Source organism: Aethina tumida, chromosome 1, assembly GCF_024364675.1.
Source record: "Aethina tumida isolate Nest 87 chromosome 1, icAetTumi1.1, whole genome shotgun sequence".
NCBI lineage: Eukaryota > Metazoa > Arthropoda > Insecta > Coleoptera > Nitidulidae > Aethina > Aethina tumida.
In genome coordinates, this window is record NC_065435.1 from 76,536,883 (window position 1) to 76,560,490 (window position 23,608).

At 33.0% G+C, this 23,608-nt stretch overlaps 1 protein-coding gene across 1 annotated transcript; it reads left to right on the forward strand.

Annotated features, from left to right (window-relative positions):
- The first annotated feature begins 925 nt into the window (after positions 1-925).
- LOC109598249 (uncharacterized) lies at positions 926-23,578 on the forward strand. Its single transcript, XM_020014123.2, has 10 exons — positions 926-1,155; positions 17,032-17,330; positions 18,711-19,004; positions 19,196-19,506; positions 19,561-19,701; positions 19,757-20,310; positions 20,366-20,532; positions 20,591-20,723; positions 20,789-22,763; positions 22,821-23,578. Exons 1-10 carry the CDS (start codon positions 1,139-1,141, stop codon positions 23,091-23,093), a joined length of 4,164 nt encoding a protein of 1,387 aa, XP_019869682.2. The 5' UTR covers positions 926-1,138; the 3' UTR covers positions 23,094-23,578.
- Positions 23,579-23,608: the final 30 nt, after the last annotated feature.

Genomic DNA, 23,608 nt, shown 5'->3' on the forward strand with positions numbered 1-23,608 from the left:
TTTTTAACAACCAAAAAACTTTGTTAACATGACATTTCTATAAATATAAAAAGATTGTCTTATTCTCTTATTTTTTTAAATAAAATCATTAATCTAAAAAGAGATAATAATATTGTGTAACATTAATTAGGTGTTATTGTATTATCTTAGATGAAACATTATAATAAACACATTTTTTCTCAGGAAATCCGTCATTACAAATTTATTTCAAGGATTAAAAGCCTTGTTGGAATAATTGTTAATTGATACAATTGGAGCTTAGCACTGTCACTGTTATCAATAATTTAGATTATTTTGGGTAGGACATACGTACATCCATTATTTATTCTTACAATCAAATTTACAAGACAGTTAAGGTCGCAGACATACAATAACCAAAAAACAAACTCCGCATCTTAAACTAGCACCATAGTGCTAAAACACCAACATATAAATTCCAAGCAAAACCAGTTTTTTTAATTTGATTCAACCAATCGCAAAAGTGAAAGTTAGCTCCGTATGTGACGTAATCGAGCAATCTTACGTGGTACCGGTTCGTAACAGGTCTGTGTGATTTGCACTGACCAATCGCATCGTCGAAAGTTAGCACTCGTGGGCTAAAACACTGTTGCCGTCTGTTCTAATCGTACTCCTTTTCATCTCCATTCCCTGCATACGTTTAACTCTGCATTGAAAACCACTGTCGTGGAGTTTGGCATGAAAAATCGGCGGGCCGGTGCGAAAAAAATCGAAAGTCGGGGTGCCAATACACGGTTGCCGGTTTTCGTTCGGCGGGGTTCTGGTGGGACAGGACGGGGTTCGTGATGATGTTTGGGTGCCACTGATTGGCCGGCATCCTCCGCGCAAATCGACTTTCTCCGTTAATAAGCGGCCGCGGTGCGAACGTACGGCACACCAGAACGAGAGCCTGCGGTGATCCGGCAGGACCTGTAGTACCGTACAGTAGGGGTATATCTTTGCTGTAGTACGCGTGCGACCACCGGATTAGACGGATTGGGATACGATACAGTGCGATGTGTGTGTGATTCCCCTGTGGATATTCGATTAAGGATTTTTCGTATATTATTTCTTGGGGGTAGACCGAGTATTTATTATATTTTATTTTGTTGCTGCAGTCACTGGCACTGACTACGGAAAGATGGGGATATTTATAGGGTAAGTTAATTTTTTTTCTATTTCAATTTCTAGAATTAGTAAATGCATTTTGTTCACTAGACTGAGTGAATTTTATCAATTTTTATCCTCGTGTTTATTAATAAAATTAAATTATTAATTATTGTGATTGGAAGCATGTGATTTAGTTACTTTCGCTTTTTTATTTAGTTGATTTAAAATTTAAATAAGTCGTTTCGTTCTTAATTATTAATAGTTAATAAATATGTTAATAGTTTAACATTTTCATTTCAGAAAACATTCTTACATATTTTATTGTTCTGTGTTATATTTTGATAATAATAATTACTTCTAAATTTTATTATTTAGAAATATATATATATATATATATATATATATATATATATATATATATATATATATAAATTTATATATATATATATATATATATACATATATATATATATAAATTTTATTACATTATTTTTTATAATTAATTATTATTTATGCCCACTAAACAAGTGAAATTTATTAAAATTTCGTTGTTTTTTTTTAAATTAGTATAAAAGTAAAAAATATTTTGTTTTTACATAAATAATATAATTTTTAAAATTGTGAAACATTGTGGCATATTTTAAAAATTATTCATATTTTATTTTGCATATTTATTTTAAATATTTAAAAGAGAACATACAAAATATATTTTTACTTACTTTAAAATTTTTATAAAAAAAAACATTTATTTAATTAAAATTATTCGTATTTAAATATTTAAATTTATGATTCTAAAAAATTCATTTTAATTATGTTTTTAAATTGGTACATGACTTCACAGATTAACAAATTACTTAAAATATAAAATTTAAACGTAAATTTTTATAATTCTAATAAATATTTTTATTTTTTGTATTTAAGACTATAAAAATGCAAAAATAACAATTTTTTTATGGATTACTGAAGTGGAAAATTAACAATTTTTAAAATTCATCATATTTAATTTAAACATGTATAATTTATTGAAATTTAAAATTTTTATATATTATTAATATTTTTTGAAAAAATATAAATATTCATTTATTCATTATTAATATTTAAATTCAATAGAATTTATTAATAGAGAACTGCGATTATTAAATTTGAGTCCTTGAAATACAAATTTATAACAAATTTTATGGTTTAATTGAAAAATTAATATATTTTTAATAATTTAATCAAAATTTAATTTTTTAAATATTTTAATATTTAATTGTTTTTAGGTATTAAAAAACTCTAGTTTAATAGTATTTTTTATTGAATCACTTTTACATTTTACAACAAAAATAATGAGATTTACGACACTTCCATTAAAACAACTAATAAAAACTTACATTTCTCAAATTACTTTACAAATTTGTAATGTAACATTTGTATTACGAGAGAATTACATATGTATAGAATGTTTATTACAGCATTGTATTGTAAGCTAAATGCCAATTTTATAAATTAAATTCACGGACTTTCCAAGAATATAAAAATTCAATTCAAAAACAAACAATACATAATGTATTTAAGGAACAAATCTGTGCACTAATTAGCTGTTAATAAATATTAAAATGAACGGCAAACAACGAAAATTACGTCGAACAATTAAATCCAGTAAGCAGTGATACAACGGGAAGTACTTTTGTAATTGGCAGTTTATCGAGTTGCGTAAAAAATTTACTAGACTGTGGTATAAATTCGTAATAGCATTCGGCGGAATTAAATTGCCTGTAAAACCGTATCGAAATCCCGATGCTCATCGTTCGATGGCACGTCGAAAAAAAGTAGGACGGCAAAACGTAGAAAGTGACAGTCTCGTGACCGAACGTGAAAAGCGCTCGATCTTAATGTCATTTTTATTTGCATATTTAATGGACGCGATTAAACAAACAATGCGACTGTTTATTTTCGGGAGAAACCGAAACGAATATTCCGACAGAAATTTGATTTGGAAGTGGGTCAAAATTTTGAGGGGATCGCCTCTGGATACACAGGGGCAATGGTCATTGTTGAATTCTGACTGAATTATTATTGCATAAAACTAGTTCCACCCACCCAAAGGTGGAAAAAAATGCTATAGTCATTCTTAACCTTAACATTATGTAAATTTGTTTATTTTTGTTGCCGTGTGTATGTGTGTGTGTGTAATAGAACAAGAACAATAAATAATTTTACGTCTGGCAAACAATTATAATCAATTTTCGTAAATATCAACGAATAAATACAAGTATTTCAAAACAATAACATAATACATAAATAACCAGTTAAATCATTCATAAAATAAGACACTGACACCTATGTATATAGGAATATTTACTTAAATATCATTAAAATATTAATTTTTAATAAAAAACATGCTCAATTAAAAAACATTCGTCCTTGCCAATTAAAAATCGTTAATTCAGTTTTTACGATCGTATTCTAAATAAATGACTCCAAAAACCTGATTCGAAAATAAATCGTTTAATATTTCACAACTAATTAAACTAATATTGAATTGTTTATATATAAATAAACAATTTACGTAATGATTTCTCTTATAGAAACAGAGAAATGCAGGTACCAAGATGATTCGCAACCCCGAATAACAATTAAAGCGATTAGGATGTGTGGTAATTGTTGCAAAATTCCGCCCATCTTTGTTCTTGTTGGCAAAGCGTTCGCTTATCCGAGAAGCGGTTGAGCAATATTTGCATTTATGGACACGATCTGTTCGTCAGTCGATAGAAAAGTTACTTTTTGCGAGATTTTAATGAAAATTTATATTGAACATTTGGTTTTTCTATGTTTAAAAGGACGAAACGTAAGTTTTTGGTGGTGATTCAAATGACGGATTAAGCGACGAACTTTTTAAATATTAATTATTATTAGAAATCTAGTTTAAACTGGATTTTATAAAGAAAAAATGAGTGCGAATTTACTATTTAACATTTTTAATTTGGTTTATTGAACATAAAATGCATTTTAATTATTAAAAAGAAGTAACGTTAGTTTTTTTGGAGATTGAAACGATGGACGAAACGGGAAACGTTTTTAATTTGAAGTATTATTATAAACTCGGTTTAAATTCGTTTTTTTTTCATAAATAAGTATAATTTTTTATTTCAAATGTACTATTTAACAATTTGTGTAGTTTATTTTAATCATTAAAATTAAAGAAATATAGTTTTTGGCGATTTTAACGAAGAATTAAGTATCGAACCATATTAGATTTTAATTATAGACATTAAAAATGTAGTTTAAACAATTTTGTTAAATAATGTCGTTTTAATCAGTAAAACGAAACAACGTTAGCATCTTTTTTCATTAGAAAAAAAAAACAAGAGAAACCTTTTTAAAATCTTTCATGTCTTCAAATAAAAATTGTTTAAGACTAGTACGTACAATATTTATGAATGTAAAATTGTTAAAAAATGCACAAAAGACTTTCAATTTTGTGTGTGAATTCATCAACAAATTTCTAGATTCTTAGTAATTTTCCAAATGGAAATAATGTGGGAGCGGCGACATTTGAATATTTTTGATTAATTTTAGATGACAACAATACTTTCATTTTTTTTTTGTAAATTATAACTTTCAATTTTTAACCTCGTTTAAAAAAAATTAAGTTTTGGTAAAAATGCGAGGGCACTTTCAGAAGCAAATTAAAAACAAGTTTATTAAAGGAAACGTTTTTAAATGAGTGTTTCTCAACAAATAAATTTTATCAGATGAATTCTTGCAGAAGATCCGAATTAAATAAATAATCCGAATTTCGCAGCATCCTAGAAACAATTATCGATCGTCCTTCAACTTGATTAAGGATCAAACGCCTGACATTATCTCAGGGTCTCGCGGTGTAATTCCCGTGGAATGTTCACTTGCGAAGAAGATCAGCGGATTGGATATCGGGTCACAAGTTTGCGTTCCAAATAATACTTTGGTCGTGTGATGTCATCGTCGAGTGAAAAAGCACCGTAGAAAGTTAATAAAACATATCTGCATAAAACGTGGCGTATTTTGATCGTCGATTTCTTACATTATCGTTAAGTTTTATCGCCTCGGGTTTTACGTTTGATGTCTGCTTTGCATGACGACGACGGAACGCTCAAACCGTACGACCAGGATGTACCATTGTTTGCTAATAGGAATTCGTACGTACGCGGCAATTTGCCTTCATTAAAATGATAATAATTCCCCCGAATCGTCCTTTTAAACGATCGTTTGCGTTTACGGATTTAAATCGTTAATTGTTTGTTGATGATTAACTCCATAATTGTACTTGATGTGTTGGTTGTAACTAACTAAAGCATGGAAATCGGCTTTTTGAATGGGTTTTCATTAAAATTCTTGCAAGATTACCTTTTATGCGATTGTTTCTCTTTAAGGATTTAATTATGATTAACTGCTGCTTTGTTGTTAATTAACAGCAGTTTTAAGATTAGCTGTAGGTCACAACTGAACCCGAACACATAAAATACACATCTTTACGATTTTTGGCAATGCTACTTTTTAACGAATGCAAATCGCGTCCGATTATAAATTCAAATCTCAAGGCGCCTCGTAGATTTTTTTTATTACGATTTCATGATAATTGAATGAAATCAGGATGAAGGAATAAATTTGGTTCCTTGTGCTGTGCGGAGGAAAAAAACCGTGTAAATGTCAGATAAAATCATATTATTAAATATATCACAAGTTTTGAATAATTCAATTAGGTTGGACTGACAACTTTCGAACGATTTTAAAATATGTTTTAGAAAAATGTTTTTTTTTTCATGGTTTTCGATAAATATATGAATTTCTTCGTCTAAATATAGAATTTAATGCAAGTTTATGTATGTGATTATATTATGCTAATAACCCGAAAGGTTAGAGTCTCTTTCCTTTTACTAAATTGTAAATTTCACGCAATATAATAATATATATATATATAATATTTTATAACATTTATAATATGTTAATTTGATAACACTTCGACTTCCTGAATGTGTTAAACCAGTTTTAGTTAAAAATATTATTAATTGACGTGTTATCAAATGAAATTTCTATTCAGAGATTGAAATATCAAATTCAGGTACGAAGCTTTACCTAAAATTCGTAAAAAGATGTTAAAATATAGTTAAATAAAAATATAAAAAGGTTAAGGTTTTTGAGTTACAAACGTACGTGTATATATAAATAAATATAAATTTTAAGTTTAATAAAATGAATTAAAACAATAAAAAAACGACACAACTACACAATAAACAATTATTTCAATGGACAAATATATAGTTATAAGTTGGTATCGTAAAAGTATGTTAAAATTAAATTAAAAAAGAAAATTGAAAAGGTGAAGATTTTTACAACACAAACTTTATTATGTAGTTGAGAAATACAAACAATATAAAATTTTATAAACATTTTATAAAAAAAATAAATAATAAACAGATTTTCACCCTTTAATTTTATTTAAGAGAAGGAAAAACAATTTGAAATATGTAAAATGATTATATTTATAACCTGACAAGTTGGAATCGTAAATTATGTTAAAATTAAATTTTAAAAAATCGAATTGAATAAAATTTAATCATAAAGTAATAAAGTATTTATATTAATTGTATTTGAAACTTACGATTTTAATATGTCTTAAAAAGAAGAAAATTATTAACAATGTAAAATGACAAAGAGTCAAAAATGTTCCATCATTTGAAATAAATCATCTGCACATTTTCAATTTCCGCACTCGTTTTAAATGTCAAGATATAACCCACAAACACACACACACACAAATTGAATCCGACAATTTCGAATTAGTCACAGATTGTTCTTCCTTTTATAAAAACAACTCGCACAATTGCAAATTGATTTTGACCGTGACAAATCGAAGAGTCACACACTAAAGGTTAACTGGCGTCTTAAGGATAATTCATTTTGCCATAGTACCATTGTTGGCATTTTTGCGAACAAAGCTGCACAAAATTTCGACTATTAAACAATTTTAATAGTGAAAGTAATAGTTACACAACGTATGAATCTGCAAAAAAATGTTCACAATGCACTTTAGTGAATCACAACCACAAGTTTTGGTCGTAGACTCAAAATAAAAAAAGTAACAATAACTCTTTTAGGATAATTAGGTGAAAGCAAGTTAAAAGCATTATCATACAATTTACATAATTGCAATTGTATAATGTTTTACGAAAAAAGAACACTCGATTGTTGTTGTTTTAATTGGACGAAAACATACCATTTACCCAATTTAGTTCTAGTTGTGCATGTAATCAAAAAAAAAAAAACTGTTGCACCGAAGGGGCGGTCATAAATCAACTTTCTAAATACGCTAGATAACAATTACCAGTTTGACTGGACCCTTCATCAATAAACCGAATAAACCGAACGATAAACGAGATTTAATAATCGAACGAGCCGATGGAATTTCAGGAAGCGATTTCGTCCGGGCGTGCCCATCAAAACTAGTTTAATACGAGATGCGTTATGTAAAGTTTTTACTTTTTAATTGTGCCGGTAACTCCCCGAAGACGTAACAATTCATTATTATCTAGCGAGTGTAGATGTTTTGCTACCTGTGAAACCGCACAAAGCGTGTACAACATTTAAAACCGCGATGTAAAAATTTAAGAAAAACCGGTCAATAAACACATAAGAATTATTCAATCGTAGAGCCAATCAACATGTTTATTTATAATGTAATAAAATTAGAAACAATTTCCATGCCAGACTCAAGGTTAGCCTAGGTTATGTATAATATTATCACCAGATCATCTCCGATAACAAATCAATAAATAGTGCATAAATTAATAATAATACTATGATACTATGATAGTTTCTAAATCGTGTTGTTTAATGATTCGAATCGTTTCGTATTATCGCATAACAAAAGTGAAGTTCGAACAGCTGTTGAACAATGGTTGTAGATGTTAGATTGTGGCGTTTAATTAGTGGTTTAATGGTATTAAAACACGGACAAACAAGCTCGACATAATGTTTCAATTTTATTTTAAAATGGTTATTGTTTGCGGGTTCGTGAGAACGATATAATTAATTTAACGAACGGTAAAAATAATAAGCACCATTTGTGATTTTTATTGTTATTGTTCTATTGAAAATTCCAAAGTGTACAAAAATAGAATCTGAAACGTTTAATTTGCATTTTTATGTACAAGACATTCATTACTTCTATTTAAAGAAAATCATAAATGTTAACAGTTTGAATAAAAATAAAAAATGCACAAAACATTTTTATATGTATTAAAATTTTGAATTTCAGAATTCTCAAATTAATTGTTTCTCCTTTTTACAGATATTGATGATATGTTTATAAATCCAAAATCTGATTATATATTTAAAATTTGTTTTAAACAATTAAATACAATTAAATAAGGTTGTCTAAAAAGGGTGTCATTTATAAATTTAAAAAAATGAAAATGTGTTTTATTTTAAAAATTATTAAATATTAAAATTGGTTTTAAGTATCTACACTTAATAACGGAATAGTAATTTTTTTGTATGCTAATTTTTATTTTTTAAATTAAATAATATTCAAAATTATAAAAAGATAGATGTTTTAATATTTCTCGAAGAATAGAATTAAATGATTAAATAAGTAAAATAAAAATTAAATTCTTCCATCTTATTAAAAACATTTGAATTTTATATTCTAACAAGTTTAAATTTGTTAAAATAATTTTTTAAATATTTTTCCGTCAATTTAAAATTTATAATTGGATGTTCATTAAGAAAATTAAATGAATAATTAATAAGACATTCTGTTACATTGGAATTTTTATTTAATGTTGAAGTTTAAAAATATTAAAATTGTAAAAAACGTTTAGTCTTTTAATATTTTTAGGAGAATAGAATTAATTAAACTTTTAACTTATTTTTTTAATTTTATTTAAAACATTTTGATTTGTATAATCTAATTAGTAAGTTTAAATTTATTAAGATTTTTTAAATTTTTTTCTCATCAATTTGAAGTTTAAAAAATATTAAAAATTGTAAAAAACTTTTAGTCTTTTAATATTTTTAGGAGAAAGGAATTAATTAAAGTAGAATAGAGTTTTCTAAGTTAAATAAGTAAAATAAAAATAACTAACTTAACTTAACTTTTTAATTTTATTTAAAACATTCTGATTTATATATTCTAATTAGTAAGTTTAAATTTATTAAGATTTTTTAAATATTTTTCTCATCAATTTATAATCCGATGTTGATTATGAAAATTAAATGAATGTTTAAAACATATCAAACACATTTCAATAGGCACGTTCTGCCATTAATAGTCAAAATATCGACAGTCAAACATTAAAATAATTATATGCAAAACACAGCCAAAGGATCACAACCAAGGTAAACGAAATGCCATCGCAATCTCGATAAATATTTCAACAATCCGTCCCGATGACATTTAGATCTGCCGGTATTGTCTTCGGCTCACAATTATCGTCAATTGCAATCGAATCCTGTTTTTTTCATATTATTATTATTAACCAGGTATTTACCCGAAGCAACGGATTCGGCTAATTAAATTGTTGTTTGTCGGCTACTTAAATGTCACCGAGTCCATTAATTTCTCGACGATGATACGTAAACAATCTCTTTGAAGGATTTTCGGTAATACACGCGCTTAGCCGGAAAAATTCACACATTCCACTGTTTATTCAATGAAGTCATCGTTTCGTGTCTCTTCTATTATTAACCGTCGGCTAATTACAATTCAAGATTCGCGCATGTACGACATATTTATTACTGTTTTCCATACTGCCGTGTTCATTTCCCTGCACACGTTAAACGAGCAGGATCTTCGGGAAAAGGTAAAAATCGCCACAAATGCTGTCAAGGTTCCCCGACACTTAATAACAATTATTAATATAAATATGTAATAGAAACGCTGCGGCATCGTGAGTGGTGGTGTCGAAAGAAATTCCGTTCGATTCGAATACGACGAGATAAGGCCCGAAGGCCGGTGCCGGGGGATCTTGCGCAAAAATTGCGTCACACCAGCCACAAGGATTCCGAATCCTCAACTCGATTGCTTCAGTTATTCCCGTTTCTTTTCTTGTGCCGCCTATTGTATGCTTGATTTTATTGGGATCATTTTGGACTGGGCCCCAATTAAATGACATAAATATCTTTTTTGGCGGAAAAAATTCACCGCAATGTAAGCGTCTTTATAATCAAAAGTTCTAAAGGAAGGGGTTTAAACGCCATTGACATCAGAAAATATCTTTTTTCTAATTTGCCAATTTATCTTGAGAATATTTGCATTATTTTTCATTATATTCTTATCGTATCTCTGCAAATAGAGCGGTGTTAACACGTTAAACAAAGAAAAACATCAATTTCTAATTTGTCTGAACAGAATTGTATTCCTTCTTACATCAGTCGTAATATAAATAAAATTGAAAAACTTGTTGTTTTTCAAAGTCCTATAGAAAGGAATTAGGAATTTCGTTGTTGAAAAATTTGACTTATTATTAAGTAAGTTAAAAGACGTAATTGTCACTATCGCAATTGAAGCTATCGCCATCGCTATGTTTATTTAAAATTAAAAGAGCTTATAATTCTAATAAAATTAAAGTTAACAACCATAAAAATAGATAATTATTGTTATTAAACAAACATCGTCGAGCATCCATAGAAAATACCACCTGTTCATCATTACCGTGCATGTACATGTACAAATAAAGTGTTGGATTCCAATCATTCCGTGGCAGCATTCAATCAAACCGCTTCCACATAACGAACGGCAACAAACCTCCCATCTTAGTTATTCGACAAGGACCGCAGAGGATTATGCAACGCGCATTAAAAAAACCGCACATTTAAACACAATAATTATAGCCGCGTGCGAGAATCCGCGTATTTACATTAAGTGATTTTTCAACGTGTCTGGGCCAAGGATGAAGAGTGACGTTGATTTAGCGCCGTTCGCGGATCCGTTTTGCGAAAACGCTCGTAAATTCGCAACGAGCAAATGCCGGAGTCGCTGACGCCGCCGACCACCGTCGTCGCCTCCGCCTCCACCTCCGCCCCCGCACCGGATAATGGTCCCATTGACGACCGTTGCATTTTAAAATTGTTGCGCAACCCGAATTAATTTCGACACGACTTATGGTAATTTTCTGCGGTGAATGTGATGCATTCACATCCACATGCTCGAACTGAAAAACAATTTTCACCCGTCCTTTATTGTAAATCCTTGAACTCTTTCGATGCTCGATCGGAACGTGCCGAAAAACATGGAAGCGTTTTGTTAACAGGTGCGACAAATGGATCGATATTAGAAATGTGCGTTACGAAATCTATTGTCGAAACGCGTACATCGATGAGGAAAAATCAGCGTTTTAATGCAATCAATGTCGGTTCGTATTGAGGTCGATGCAATTTCGTATTGACCGTACTACATGGAATAATTAATGTTTATGTTTACATAAGCTTTTGAATTGTTGTTATTTGTATGGAAACGCATCATTCTTCTTGTTTTTTATAATTGTTTCGTGCTATTCTTATTTAGTGCGGATTGTTTTTTATTATTCCCCTCTTTTTATCTACGTATCGACCTATATTATATAATTTAATTTTTTAGAATTATATCAAAAGTGTGGGTGAAAATATTACATCTCACATTTTTTGTATATACCAGGGGGGCCAACCTCTGAAGACTCTTTGAAGGATTATTTGTGGCTCTCACTTAAGAGAAGTGAAATAAATGTGTTTAATTTTTAATATTTAAATTCAATACACATATTTTTTTATATGTTTTCAATAAATATAATTTCTGTAAAAAAAATTAATACCTCTTTTGCATATCTTTTAAATAGGTATTTAATTGCGGCTCGCGAAATATTTAAAATTTTGAAAAATGGCTCGGACTATCAAGAAACTTGGCCAACCCTGACATATACAGTCGAACTAGATAACTTGAAGTAGATTGGTTGGTAATGGTGTTCAGGGTGAAAACTATGTGTAATATTTACTTGATAACTCGAACTAAATATTTGGCACAACCTTCGTTAAGTCGAATTTCTCCTACCTTAGGTAAACTCCTCGAAATTTTTCGTTTCCGATGATACCTGTCTTATGTCCGAACGGCATTCCCTGCCTGCGGCACTTCATCAATTATCGATTGATTAGAATAATACTTTATGGTGTTTACATGATTACAATATCCTAAATTTTACTAAGGATTTTTCTAATGAAATGTCTGAAAGACAACCCCTATAATGGTAGTGCTTGTATTTTGCTACTAGGCTTCGTGTGAGAAAACCTATGTGTGAAAATGTCGACAAAGCTATTTTGGAATGGTTTAATCCTTTCGTCAAACACATTTATTTATTTGCATTAAAATAAAAACTTAATACGTAATATAATACATAATAATAATAATAATAATAATAATAATAATAATAATAATAATAATAATATTGATTGTTTTATGTATTCTATATTTATAGATTTCAAAATGTTGTTTTTGATAAATAATATACTTTAGCAGTATCTTTTATAATATCTAGCTTAAATAGTACTTACATATATGATGAATACACATTTATAACTTTCTATGTTTGTATTTTATTTAATAACTCCATTTTTTGTAGTAAATCATGGTTTGAATTATCGAAATTCGGCTGTATTTCTTCAATTACAGAATCTCAACATTTCCATTTATACAATTTAATATTTTTATCAATTACTATTCTATTAACCTATAAAATATTAAAGTTAATATTTATTATAAACGTAAACGTATCACTTTTCATTTGTTCCGTTAAACAGAAATAAGATATCTATTGTTAAGTGAAAGTAAAATAATATCCTATCCAAGAATATACCGGATATATTACAACTTATCCGGCAAATTTTAACCACATACTCACTGTTACATAAAAAATCAATTTATCAAAAAAAAAATTGTAATAAAAGTCCAACAGGAAACAAGGTAAAAAAATAATATAGTTGAATTCAATAGCCGACCTAAATTGTCCCATTGGTTTGGATGCATCCTTAGGCACGTCGAATCCAATTTTGATGTAATAATTCAAATGTTCCTCCTTCCCTGCTGATCCTGATATGATCAGAGAAAACATCTACAGGATTCAGATCTGGGAACCGTGGAAGTCAAGCTAATTTATTCTTTTCAATTCCGACTTCAAATACTAAATATAAAACATTATTATTTATCTCCTTGAAGTGAAAACTTCTTTAGCCGCGTTGGGCACTGCGTCACCGACATGCTCGTCCTTCTTTTGTCTGAATTTATGTATGTATATAGAAATCAAGTTTACAACAGCCCGTAATATAATATTCTTGAATAATAAAAAAACATTTAAACATGCATTGTTACTCGGAGTGTCAATAGATGTTAAAACCACATTGATGTTGATAATTTTAAATCAAGTTTTCACTTCTATCGGCACTCTCTATAACTGTAACTGCCATTTTTTTATACAAATACATTTTTTATGCAACTTTAACACCCTGTATAGACGTTGACTTTAAATAATAATTAGTAGTATGTTATCACATCAAAACCAATTTAACTGAGCAGTTCTATACAATCGATATATTCAATGATTGCTGTTCATAATTTAATTTATTTTGAACTCTTTAAAACCTGTCTTAGTGAATTAATAGTAAGAAAATCAAAGTACATAATGTTAAGAAAATTTTGCAAACACCAATATTTGTAAAACTCTGGTCGTTGTAATATAAATGTGATATGTATTGGGTTGTTCGGAAAGTCATTTCGTTTTTTCCCGATAGAGGATTTAATTGTATTTTTTTGCACCCAACTTCACACTTAAGCCGTATAATTTTTATATGCATTGAGAGCTCATATAGCAGAAGAAGGTGTGTTGACAGTACGCCAGTGCTAGAATTGGTTCGCTAGATTCGATCCGGCAATTTTGATGTAGAAGATGCACCACATTCGGGAAGGCCGGTTGAAGCTGATGAAGACACGATAAAGGCATTAGTTGATGCGAACCGGCGAATAACGACACGTGAGATCGGATTGAGGTTAAATTTATCAAATTCAACATTTCCGAACAACCCAATAAATTATGTGTTGCAAAAAAGAGTAATGAAATCCAATATGGCGGACATTAACTGTCAAAATATTATTGACCGTAGTTACCCCCATTTTTATAAATATATTAGAATAAAGTTTAAAAACGATAAGCAAATAATAAATTCAATTAGTTTCTTTGTGAACATCGTCATCATCCCATTTTGTAAGTCCACAGTTTCTTGTTCAGTGAGTATGACCTATAAATCATTGCGTTGCATATTAAGATTGCAATTACGCGATAATATACCGCTAATTAGAATTACAAAACACACATAAACAGTTACAGGCAAGAATGTTCCGTTTGTCTTATATTCGTATCATTGAAACGAACTTGATGCGCATCCGCCATTTTTAACAGAAATTCCGGTCTATTTACCGGCAATTGCGACAGGCGCGCATACACAAATTGCCTTTCGTCCGGATCGCGTTGCGCAATCGTTATTTTAGTCACTGTCACTTTCTAAACTATCGCCGATACACAAAACGGCGCTCTTAAAAATCCATCAATTATGAAACGAATCCATTTCCGGACGATTCCACGACCACGTTGGGTAACGTGTCTTTGAACCTTGGGTGGTGATGGGGCGAAAATTCCGAAGACGTCGACCTTTCGAGTCTTTGTTTGTCGCACAGAAGCCCGAGCCTTTGTTACGTCACCAGTTCCTTGAAAGTGTTAATTAAGATTGAATTACGCCTTCGCGTCCACCATCCTCGTTCCTGATTCACTCCTATTATTATTAAAACTATTAACGCGCGCACGTATTATTATTTTCATTAGGTCGTTATTATCCGATCTGTGTCAAGATGCATTGTGCCCGTTTCGTTATTGGTTATCAACGCGTCTTTGATTTTTCGCTTTCGTTGCAAATTAGATACAATTACGGCTATTTGTGTCAGGACGCGTTCACTCATGTATGGACGTTTGTTTGCACGCCACGCGATTTCGTTAACATTGCCGCCGATTTTGGCAGTCGAATATCGACGTGGAAACGGTGAAAGTGGACGACGAGCAAAACTCGGTACGTTTTGTGTCCACGGCCGAGGCGGTTTCGATTTCGAACGCGTTCGAACGCAAAAACTAGTTTAATGTCAATAACGCCGTGGCTGTTTACACTATCCGATTCACAATGGAAGTGATACGGTTGTTATGCAATTACGATTCAAGAATTTGACCAGGAAGGCTTCACGAAAGTTACGCAACCAGAGGTTCGATCGTTTGTTTGCGGAGGAACGCTGGGAAATTGCATAAATTTACTTTCTGTCATCATTCAATGGAAATTGTATAAGAAAACATAAAAGATTTACAAATATTTCCAGCTAAACATCTTACAGTAAATTCACAGAAAATGTATTGTATTAATTATATATTATTTTTGACTGATAACTTGAATATTTTAATAACTTTTCGATGACTGTATATATCATACATTTCAATGATAATTCAGAGAAACTTATATTCTTTTGAGAAAATCTTTGTAAGAACTTTATCTTAGCTATTTCAATGTTTAACCTGTTACCGCCACTGTCGAACTTCCATAACTCGTATTCCTGATAACTCGAAGCAAATTGGTCGGCAATGGTACCCAGGATGAAAATTATGTGTAATTTTTACATGATAACTTCGATTAGAATAATGCCGGAAACTGCTATTTACTTTATGCTATTTACATGATTACAACACGTTAAATTCTAATTGGAATTACATTTTACTAAGGGTTTTTCCAGTTAAATGTCTTAAAGTCAATCCCTACAATGGTCATGCTTATATTTCGTTACTAGGCTTGATATGAGAAAACCTATATATGAAAATGTCATCAAAGCCATTCTGAAATGATTTAATTGTAGGTTTTTTTGAAAATGAAAATAAAAATGCTTTCGTCAAACACAAATAACTGACTTTTTTGCATTATGCACTATGCATATTACATAATACAAATACACAATGATAATAATAATATTGATATTACATTTTTTATAGGTTCTAAAATGTTATCTTTGATAAGTAGTGTACTTATCTAGCAGTATATGTTATTTTGTAATATCTAGCTTAAGTCATACTTACATTGATAACTTTCTATGTAAGTCTTGATAAGTCGAATTATTTTGTGGTATATCATGGTTTGAGTTATCGAAGTTCAACTGTATTTCTATATTACAATATAATAAATTAAATCGATTAAATTGAAACATGTCAATGTTTAAATCCCTTAGCGATTTAGAGAAGCTTATATTCTTTTGTGAAAATCTTTGTAAGAACTCTATCTTATATTTTTCAATGTTTAACGTGTTACCGCCACTCTATATAAATGGATGTAGCTAGAAAATTCAATAAAAAATATGATAAAGGTTCACAAGATATACATCATCTTAGAATCCTAAAATTATTTACACTTATTTACACTGTGGGACTACTGTTATTAATAATATTTATGTATGTATATATTCGATTGAATGAATAATTTCAGAAATTGTTTGTACTCTCTTTGATAACTCATGGCTCGACTTATCGAAGTTCAGTTATGCGCCAAAGAAAATGAAACTAGCACACATTCCAATTAAGTCACGTCATCACGTTTTTCATTCAGCAATTTAGCTTTCACATCAAAAACCGCTAAACCTACTCCAAACTTCCTTGCGATTACAAAATTACGACCCAAAGAAATTGTAAACACAATTTAAATGGAAAGGATGACAAAGACGTTTCAGTTTTTAATCAAATATTACCTAACACTTTCACTTCTAATGCAATTCCTCGAACCAAACAAACCCACTTTTTATTTACTCGACACATAAACGAAGAGGTCACCTCAATTAAATCCCCGTTTTCTTTTGAATTTTAGGGCGATCCTATCGCTGCTAGCGATTACACCGAGCCTAACTAGTCACAGCCCTTACGAGTACAACGTAACGTCGTACACTAGAAGCCTTCCGGACGACCTTCGACCCATCGCGCTCCGCGCTTTGAAAATCGAAGCTCAAGCGGGCAAACCCGGTAAGGAATGTACGATTGAAGACCAGATCCCTTGTCCACCGAACAAGTTCCGGCAACCGAACGGGATGTGCAACAACGTCCGGCACTCGAGATGGGGAAGCAGGGGCTCGGCGTTCCTGAGGCTGCTGCCACCGGTTTACGTTGACGGTAAGTGGCACGGTTATGGTCAATTTCACTTTCATTGACCGAGGAAGTAGACACCTGGTCTAACGTAAGTCATTGTTACTTTCCACGTTTTGCCTATATTTTTGCTCGGCCAGTTTGTTTGCATTTGACATTTAATAACTGATCATTACGCCACTTCCCGCAATCAACCGTGAAATTGCTCTGACACATCGTCGCGATGAAAAAATGCAGGAAGCACAAACAAGCCTATAACTTCTCTAATAAAAGTGGAGTTCTTTGACCTTCACAGGTTCAATAAATCTTAGAGAATGATTATAAAGTGGTTCGTATCAAGGTTTTCCGCTCTATTAAACGGTCGTCTGTTGCGAACTCGAGACGGTGAGAAGAAATTGTGAACTCTGACCGGTCCAGTCACTTTCTTCCGCTCGGATCAGGAAGTCTGCGCGTGTTTCGAATTATTGTAATTTTCACCGAAAGCGAGGTGGAAAGAAATCGATTATTGAACGGAGAAACTGTAACAGATTAAATAATTAAGTTAATTAATAACATTTAACATAGATATAGAACAACATGGAACTAAATTTTAATAACCAAGATGATTCTGACAGTTTTTTAATAAGTAATTACAAAGTGTATTCAGTTTCATTCTAAATAACAAGACGTAGAGAAAGTAACAACTCTTGACCGGCATTCCCACGTCTGACGTCATCGCGCATCAAAAACGGATGTTTTGCAGGCAAGATAGCAAATCTGTCTATCTCTAATATTAAAAATGTTTATAATTCACATAAATGACAAACAAACTCAAATTACTGAGGTGAAACCGAACAACGGTTCCGTTAATTTTTGATGCCGTGTGCACACCACAATTAGCAAAGTAATTTATTGAGGATATTAGATGGGACTCGCATAACACTTTCTTCTCGACACGTAAAAAGGCGGCCGTTGCGCAATCGTTAATAATTTTAGATGGGTGAAACCGTTCTAGAAATGAAATAAACAAACCGCACAAAATGACCGAGTCGATTATCGAATTGGTTTATGGATTTGCGTTTTGTTCCGGCTTTTCTAGCTCATTAATTTTTTTTGTTTTGTTTCGGATGTTGGCTGGATGGATTTTATGTGAGCGCATGTATTATTTATAGAAAGAAAGTAAATATGTGAAAGTGTCTGTCTTATATTAATTGATAGTATCCGATTTTTTATCTGTGGCTTGCCAGCACAACTGGGCAATTTAAGTTGACACAAATTTGTAATTGTTGTTTTCATTATAAAAAATTATACGAAAACACCTCGAATGTCCATTTACGTGATATATGAACATTAATTAATTCCAAACATTTCCGTTCTGAACGTTTAGTTTTAATAATTTAATAAACTGTCCTCTTTTTATGGCACTAGGAATCTCGAAACCGAGGGAGTCCACCCACAACCACCACCTCCCAAGCGCCCTGGACGTAGCCTCCACTCTCCAGAACATCCCAGCTGAAAAACACGAATCGGTCACCGCGTTGTTGGGCGCCTGGAGCGAATTGCTGCTCCACGATTTGGCCAGCACAGGAAACCTCAAGAGTCAAGACTGCTGCAGCGACGATGCCAAAAAACACGCCGAATGTTTCGGAAAACTGGGCAACGGACAATGCAGGGAGTACATGCGTACTTTACCTGCCGTCGACATGGATTCCTGCAACTTCAGTAAGTGTCATAGTGCGTGCGTTACCAATTCCAAGTGAAAACGCATAGATCTAAACAGACGGTTGTAGGTTTATGTCAAGGTGACTCAGGCAAAACTAGTTCCATTAAGATTGTTTGTTAAGATTGCACACTCCTTTTGTAGATCCAGTTATTGTTTCTATATACGAGGGCTAATCCATCATTTACTTTAGGTCACCGTAACCAGATGAATTTGGCCACATCCTACCTAGACGGTTCCGCACTTTACGGAAACACCGAACACCAACTAGAAAGACTCCGAACGTACGATGCCGGTCTGGTAAACGTATCCGCGTGTCAATCCTGCCAGTCAAACGCTTTGTACTCCGCCATTTTGAAGGAACACAACAGGATCGCCATCAATTTGGGTCAACTCAACAGACACTGGGACGACGAAACTTTATTCTATGAGAGCAGAAGAATAGTTGCTGCTGAAATACAACACATCACCTACAACGAGTTCTTGCCAACTGTTCTTGGAGATGTAAGAAGCTTTTAACATCAGTGGTCACAATATTTCATATTGTTTTCATTACAGGAGGCTGTCGTTCATTCAGAACTCGAACTTAAAGCCCATGGACGCTACTCCAAATACTCTAGCTCCAAGAAAACTGGTGTGTATAACGAAGTTGCAATCGGCGCATTCCCGGCGCTCTTATCGATGATCCCATCAAGCCTGGTTAGTTTTTTTTTTTTCATATTTTTTTTATATAATTATCATATCTGTTTCTTAGAAAAATGAAACAGCTGAGTCGTTTGCGGAAATGATCGACGTTCTGATAACAACACCAGCTCAATCTCCAAGCACGCACATGATGGTAAACTTGCGAGACGATTGGGACACAGCAGCCCTTTTCATCCACATGGGACGAGACCACGGTTTGGCTCCCTACCCAAGCTGGATCCAGTATTGCTCCAACGTGACCTACCCAAACCAACTAACCTTTAATGACCTCAAACTGACAGGCATCAAGCAGGAATATATGAAAGCACTGAAATATTTGTATAGGAACACCGACGATATCGATTTGCTAGCCGGTGTATTGTTGGAGAAGCCTATTGCAGGTGCCGTTGTCGGTCCGACTTTGAGGTGTCTGTTAAAGGAGCAGTTCAGATTATTGAAAGAGTCCGATAGGTTTTGGTATGAAAATGATTTGCCTCCAAGCAGTTTGACCACTGAACAGTTAAAGGAAATCAAAAAGATTACTATAGCTGGTTTGTTGTGTGCAAATACTGATGATTTGAACAAAATTCAACCTAAGGCTTTTGTTCAAGAGGATCCCTATCTGTAAGTTTCTAATTTTTTCACAGTAACTATTTAGTTTAATTATTTTTGTATTTAGTAATGCTCCAATCTCCTGTGATCAACATCCTCTTCCTCAACTGGCTGAGTGGGTGGAAATGGACCACATGGCAGATCTGAACGAAGATATTTTGATGGAAGCTTTAAACAAGGGCGAACACGAAGTTTTGCAAAGGAGAAAATTAGAATATGAAGCTTGGAGCAAATGTAAGTGATAGTTTTTTATATTATTATATTTAATTTTCTAAAAATTGTGTTATTACAGTTGGTGGAGTTGATCCTAAGTCACCGACAGGAACTGCAGCTTCCTTTAGCAAAGCCAACAAACAAGCCTTAAAGATTGCCAATTCTTCACTGCTCTTCGAATTCGCTTCCAATGAAATAATCAACTCCCTAATGTAAGTTAATTACTCTTTCATATTGTAAAATATTTTCACTAACGATTTCCCTTTGTTTATTTTAGGCATCGAAGAAGACGTCGCCAACTGTTTGACAGTAACGTTCTTTCGAGCGTGTTCAGAGACGAACTGTCGGATAATCTCCAAAACGTGGATATAGCTTCCCTAATTCCTCCCCAAACCTTAAACGACAACCAATGCGACGAACTTGGACCTTGCGATCCATCTAGTCCCTACAGAACGTATACAGGACATTGCAATAACATGAGAAACCCACAATGGGGTAAAAGTTTAACAACTTTCGCCAGATTGTTGCCCAGTGTTTATGACGATGGTATATCCAAACCTAGAATTAAGGGGGTAACCGGCGACCTCCTTCCAAATCCCAGAGTGATTTCCACTTTAATTCATCCCGATATCAGTAATTTACATAACAGATATACTTTGATGACAATGCAATTCGCACAAATCTTGGATCACGATTTGACCATGACACCAATTCACAAAGGATTCTTCGAAAGTATCCCCAATTGTAGATCGTGCGACAGTCCCAGAACCGTACACCCTGAATGTAACCCCTTCCCTATTCCATCCGGCGATCATTATTATCCAGAAGTCAACATTTCTTCCGGAGAAAGGCTATGTTTCCCGTTCATGAGGTCGTTACCAGGTCAACAAAGATTAGGTCCCAGAGAACAGATCAACCAAAACACCGCCTTTTTGGATGCCTCTGAAATTTACGGCGAAAACCCTTGCGTAATAAACGGTTTGAAAGGATCAGCCGGTGACATGAACTTCACTACTCATCCGATTAGAGGAAAACACTTGCTGCCCCAAAGCGACAAACATCCCGAATGCAAATCTCCCACCAACCAGTGCTTTATTGCAGGTGATGGAAGAGCTAGTGAACAACCGGGATTAACAGCTCTCCACACTATTTTCATGAGAGAACACAATCGTATCAGTCAGATTTTAAGACGGATAAACCCGCACTGGAACATGGAAAAACTGTTCGAACAAACTAGAAGGATTATTATAGCAGTTAATCAACACATCACTTACAACGAATTCTTGCCTAGAGTGCTCAGTTGGAACGCCATGAATTTGTACGGTCTTAAATTGCTACCGCAAGGTTACTACAAGGAATACAATCCGACGTGCAATCCTGCTATATTCACCGAGTTTGCCGCGGCTGCCTTCAGGATCGGTCATTCACTGCTACGACCTCATATTCCAAGGGTGAGCGAGACTTACCAAGTCGTGGAACCACCATTACTACTCAGAGACGGATTTTTCAAAACGGATATTTTCATGGAGCATCCCGGTTTGGTCGACGAAATTGCCAGAGGTTTGGTTTCGACACCTATGGAAACACTTGACCAGTTCATCACCGGAGAAGTCACCAACCATTTGTTCGAAGATAGAAAGATACCGTTCTCTGGAATCGATCTAATCAGTTTAAACATCCAGCGTGCTAGAGATCACGGAATTCCATCCTATAACAACTACCGTGCTTTGTGTAACTTGAAACGTGCAACCACATTCGAAGATTTGGCTAGGGAAATCCCAACAGAAGTTATAATCAGATTGAAAAGATTGTACGCCACCGTCGACGATATCGATCTATTCCCAGGCGGTATGAGCGAAAGACCGCTTCAGGGAGGTTTAGTGGGTCCGACCTTTGCCTGCATCATTGCCACGCAATTCAGGCAATTGAGAAAGTGCGATCGTCACTGGTACGAAAGCGCAGATCCCGTTGTGAGGTTCACCGAACAACAGTTGGCGGAAATCAGGAAAATCACTCTAGGAAAAATCATTTGCGAAAACATGGACGGTCCCGCCGAGATGCAAAGGGCTGCGTTCGACCTACCGTCAAACTTCTTGAATCCAAGGATCCCTTGCGAGAGTCACCCGGGCATAGACTTGTCGGCATGGAGGGAGAACACCGGAAGCGGCTGCATTATCGGAGACAGGCACGTGCAAGTTGGCCAAAGCAGTTTTCCCACGCCTTGCACCAGTTGCGTCTGCACAAACGAAGGCGTAAGTTTATATTTTTCTCACACTATTCAAATTACTCAATAATTTTGTATTTTTTAGGGCAACTGTGCATCGTTGCGAGTAACAGATTGCAATCAGTTACTAAGAGAATGGTCGAAGGAAGCAATTTTGAGAGATGACGTTTGTACCGCACAATGTGGTTTCCTGTTGGGTGGCGATCGAATTCAGGGAGGCCCGTCGAATATCAACACTAATTTGAGTCCACCGCCACCACACGCGAGGACTAGACAATTAAGCAGGCCAAAGTTCACATTTGGAGGCTTCTCTCAGGGTTTTAACTTTCCGGATCTGTCGCCCTTCATCGCAAAATGATTGGATCCGATATATGTTTGGACATTGAATGAGTGTAAATGTAGTTAGTGTTATTGTATAAAAACGAACTCATCGCCTATAATCAGTTCCAGTAAATTATTATTGTTATCTATATTTTTAAGATGTAACCAATTTTGTATTTTGCTCAGCCCTTAGTTAAGACAGTGTATTATAGAAAGAAGGCAAATGCAAAAAAAAAATGCAGAAGAGTCTGCGGGTGTTTTTGAAATTTCGGATCTCCATAAATGAATGTTATTTTCAAAAACGTACCCCTAATTTAGCTCAGCGAAACCCCTTGTACATATTATTAATTATTTCACGACGAGATAAAAGGAACAAATATGAAGTATTTAGGTTTAATTGAATTTTTGTATATAATCTCTTTTTTTAACAAAGTATTTTCACTGCCTTGTATGTAAATTAAATTTTGTTAATATTCGATATTTGTTAACATTCCGATTTTAATGAATATTGTATATTTTTAATATGGTTTTATTTCTGCTTACCTGGATTTC

Coding starts and splice junctions, on each gene's coding strand:
- LOC109598249 (XM_020014123.2), top strand. Junction 19,005..19,195: donor CATGGATTCCTGCAACTTCA/GTAAGTGTCATA, acceptor CATTTACTTTAG/GTCACCGTAACCAGATGAAT. Junction 19,507..19,560: donor TGCCAACTGTTCTTGGAGAT/GTAAGAAGCTTT, acceptor TTTTCATTACAG/GAGGCTGTCGTTCATTCAGA.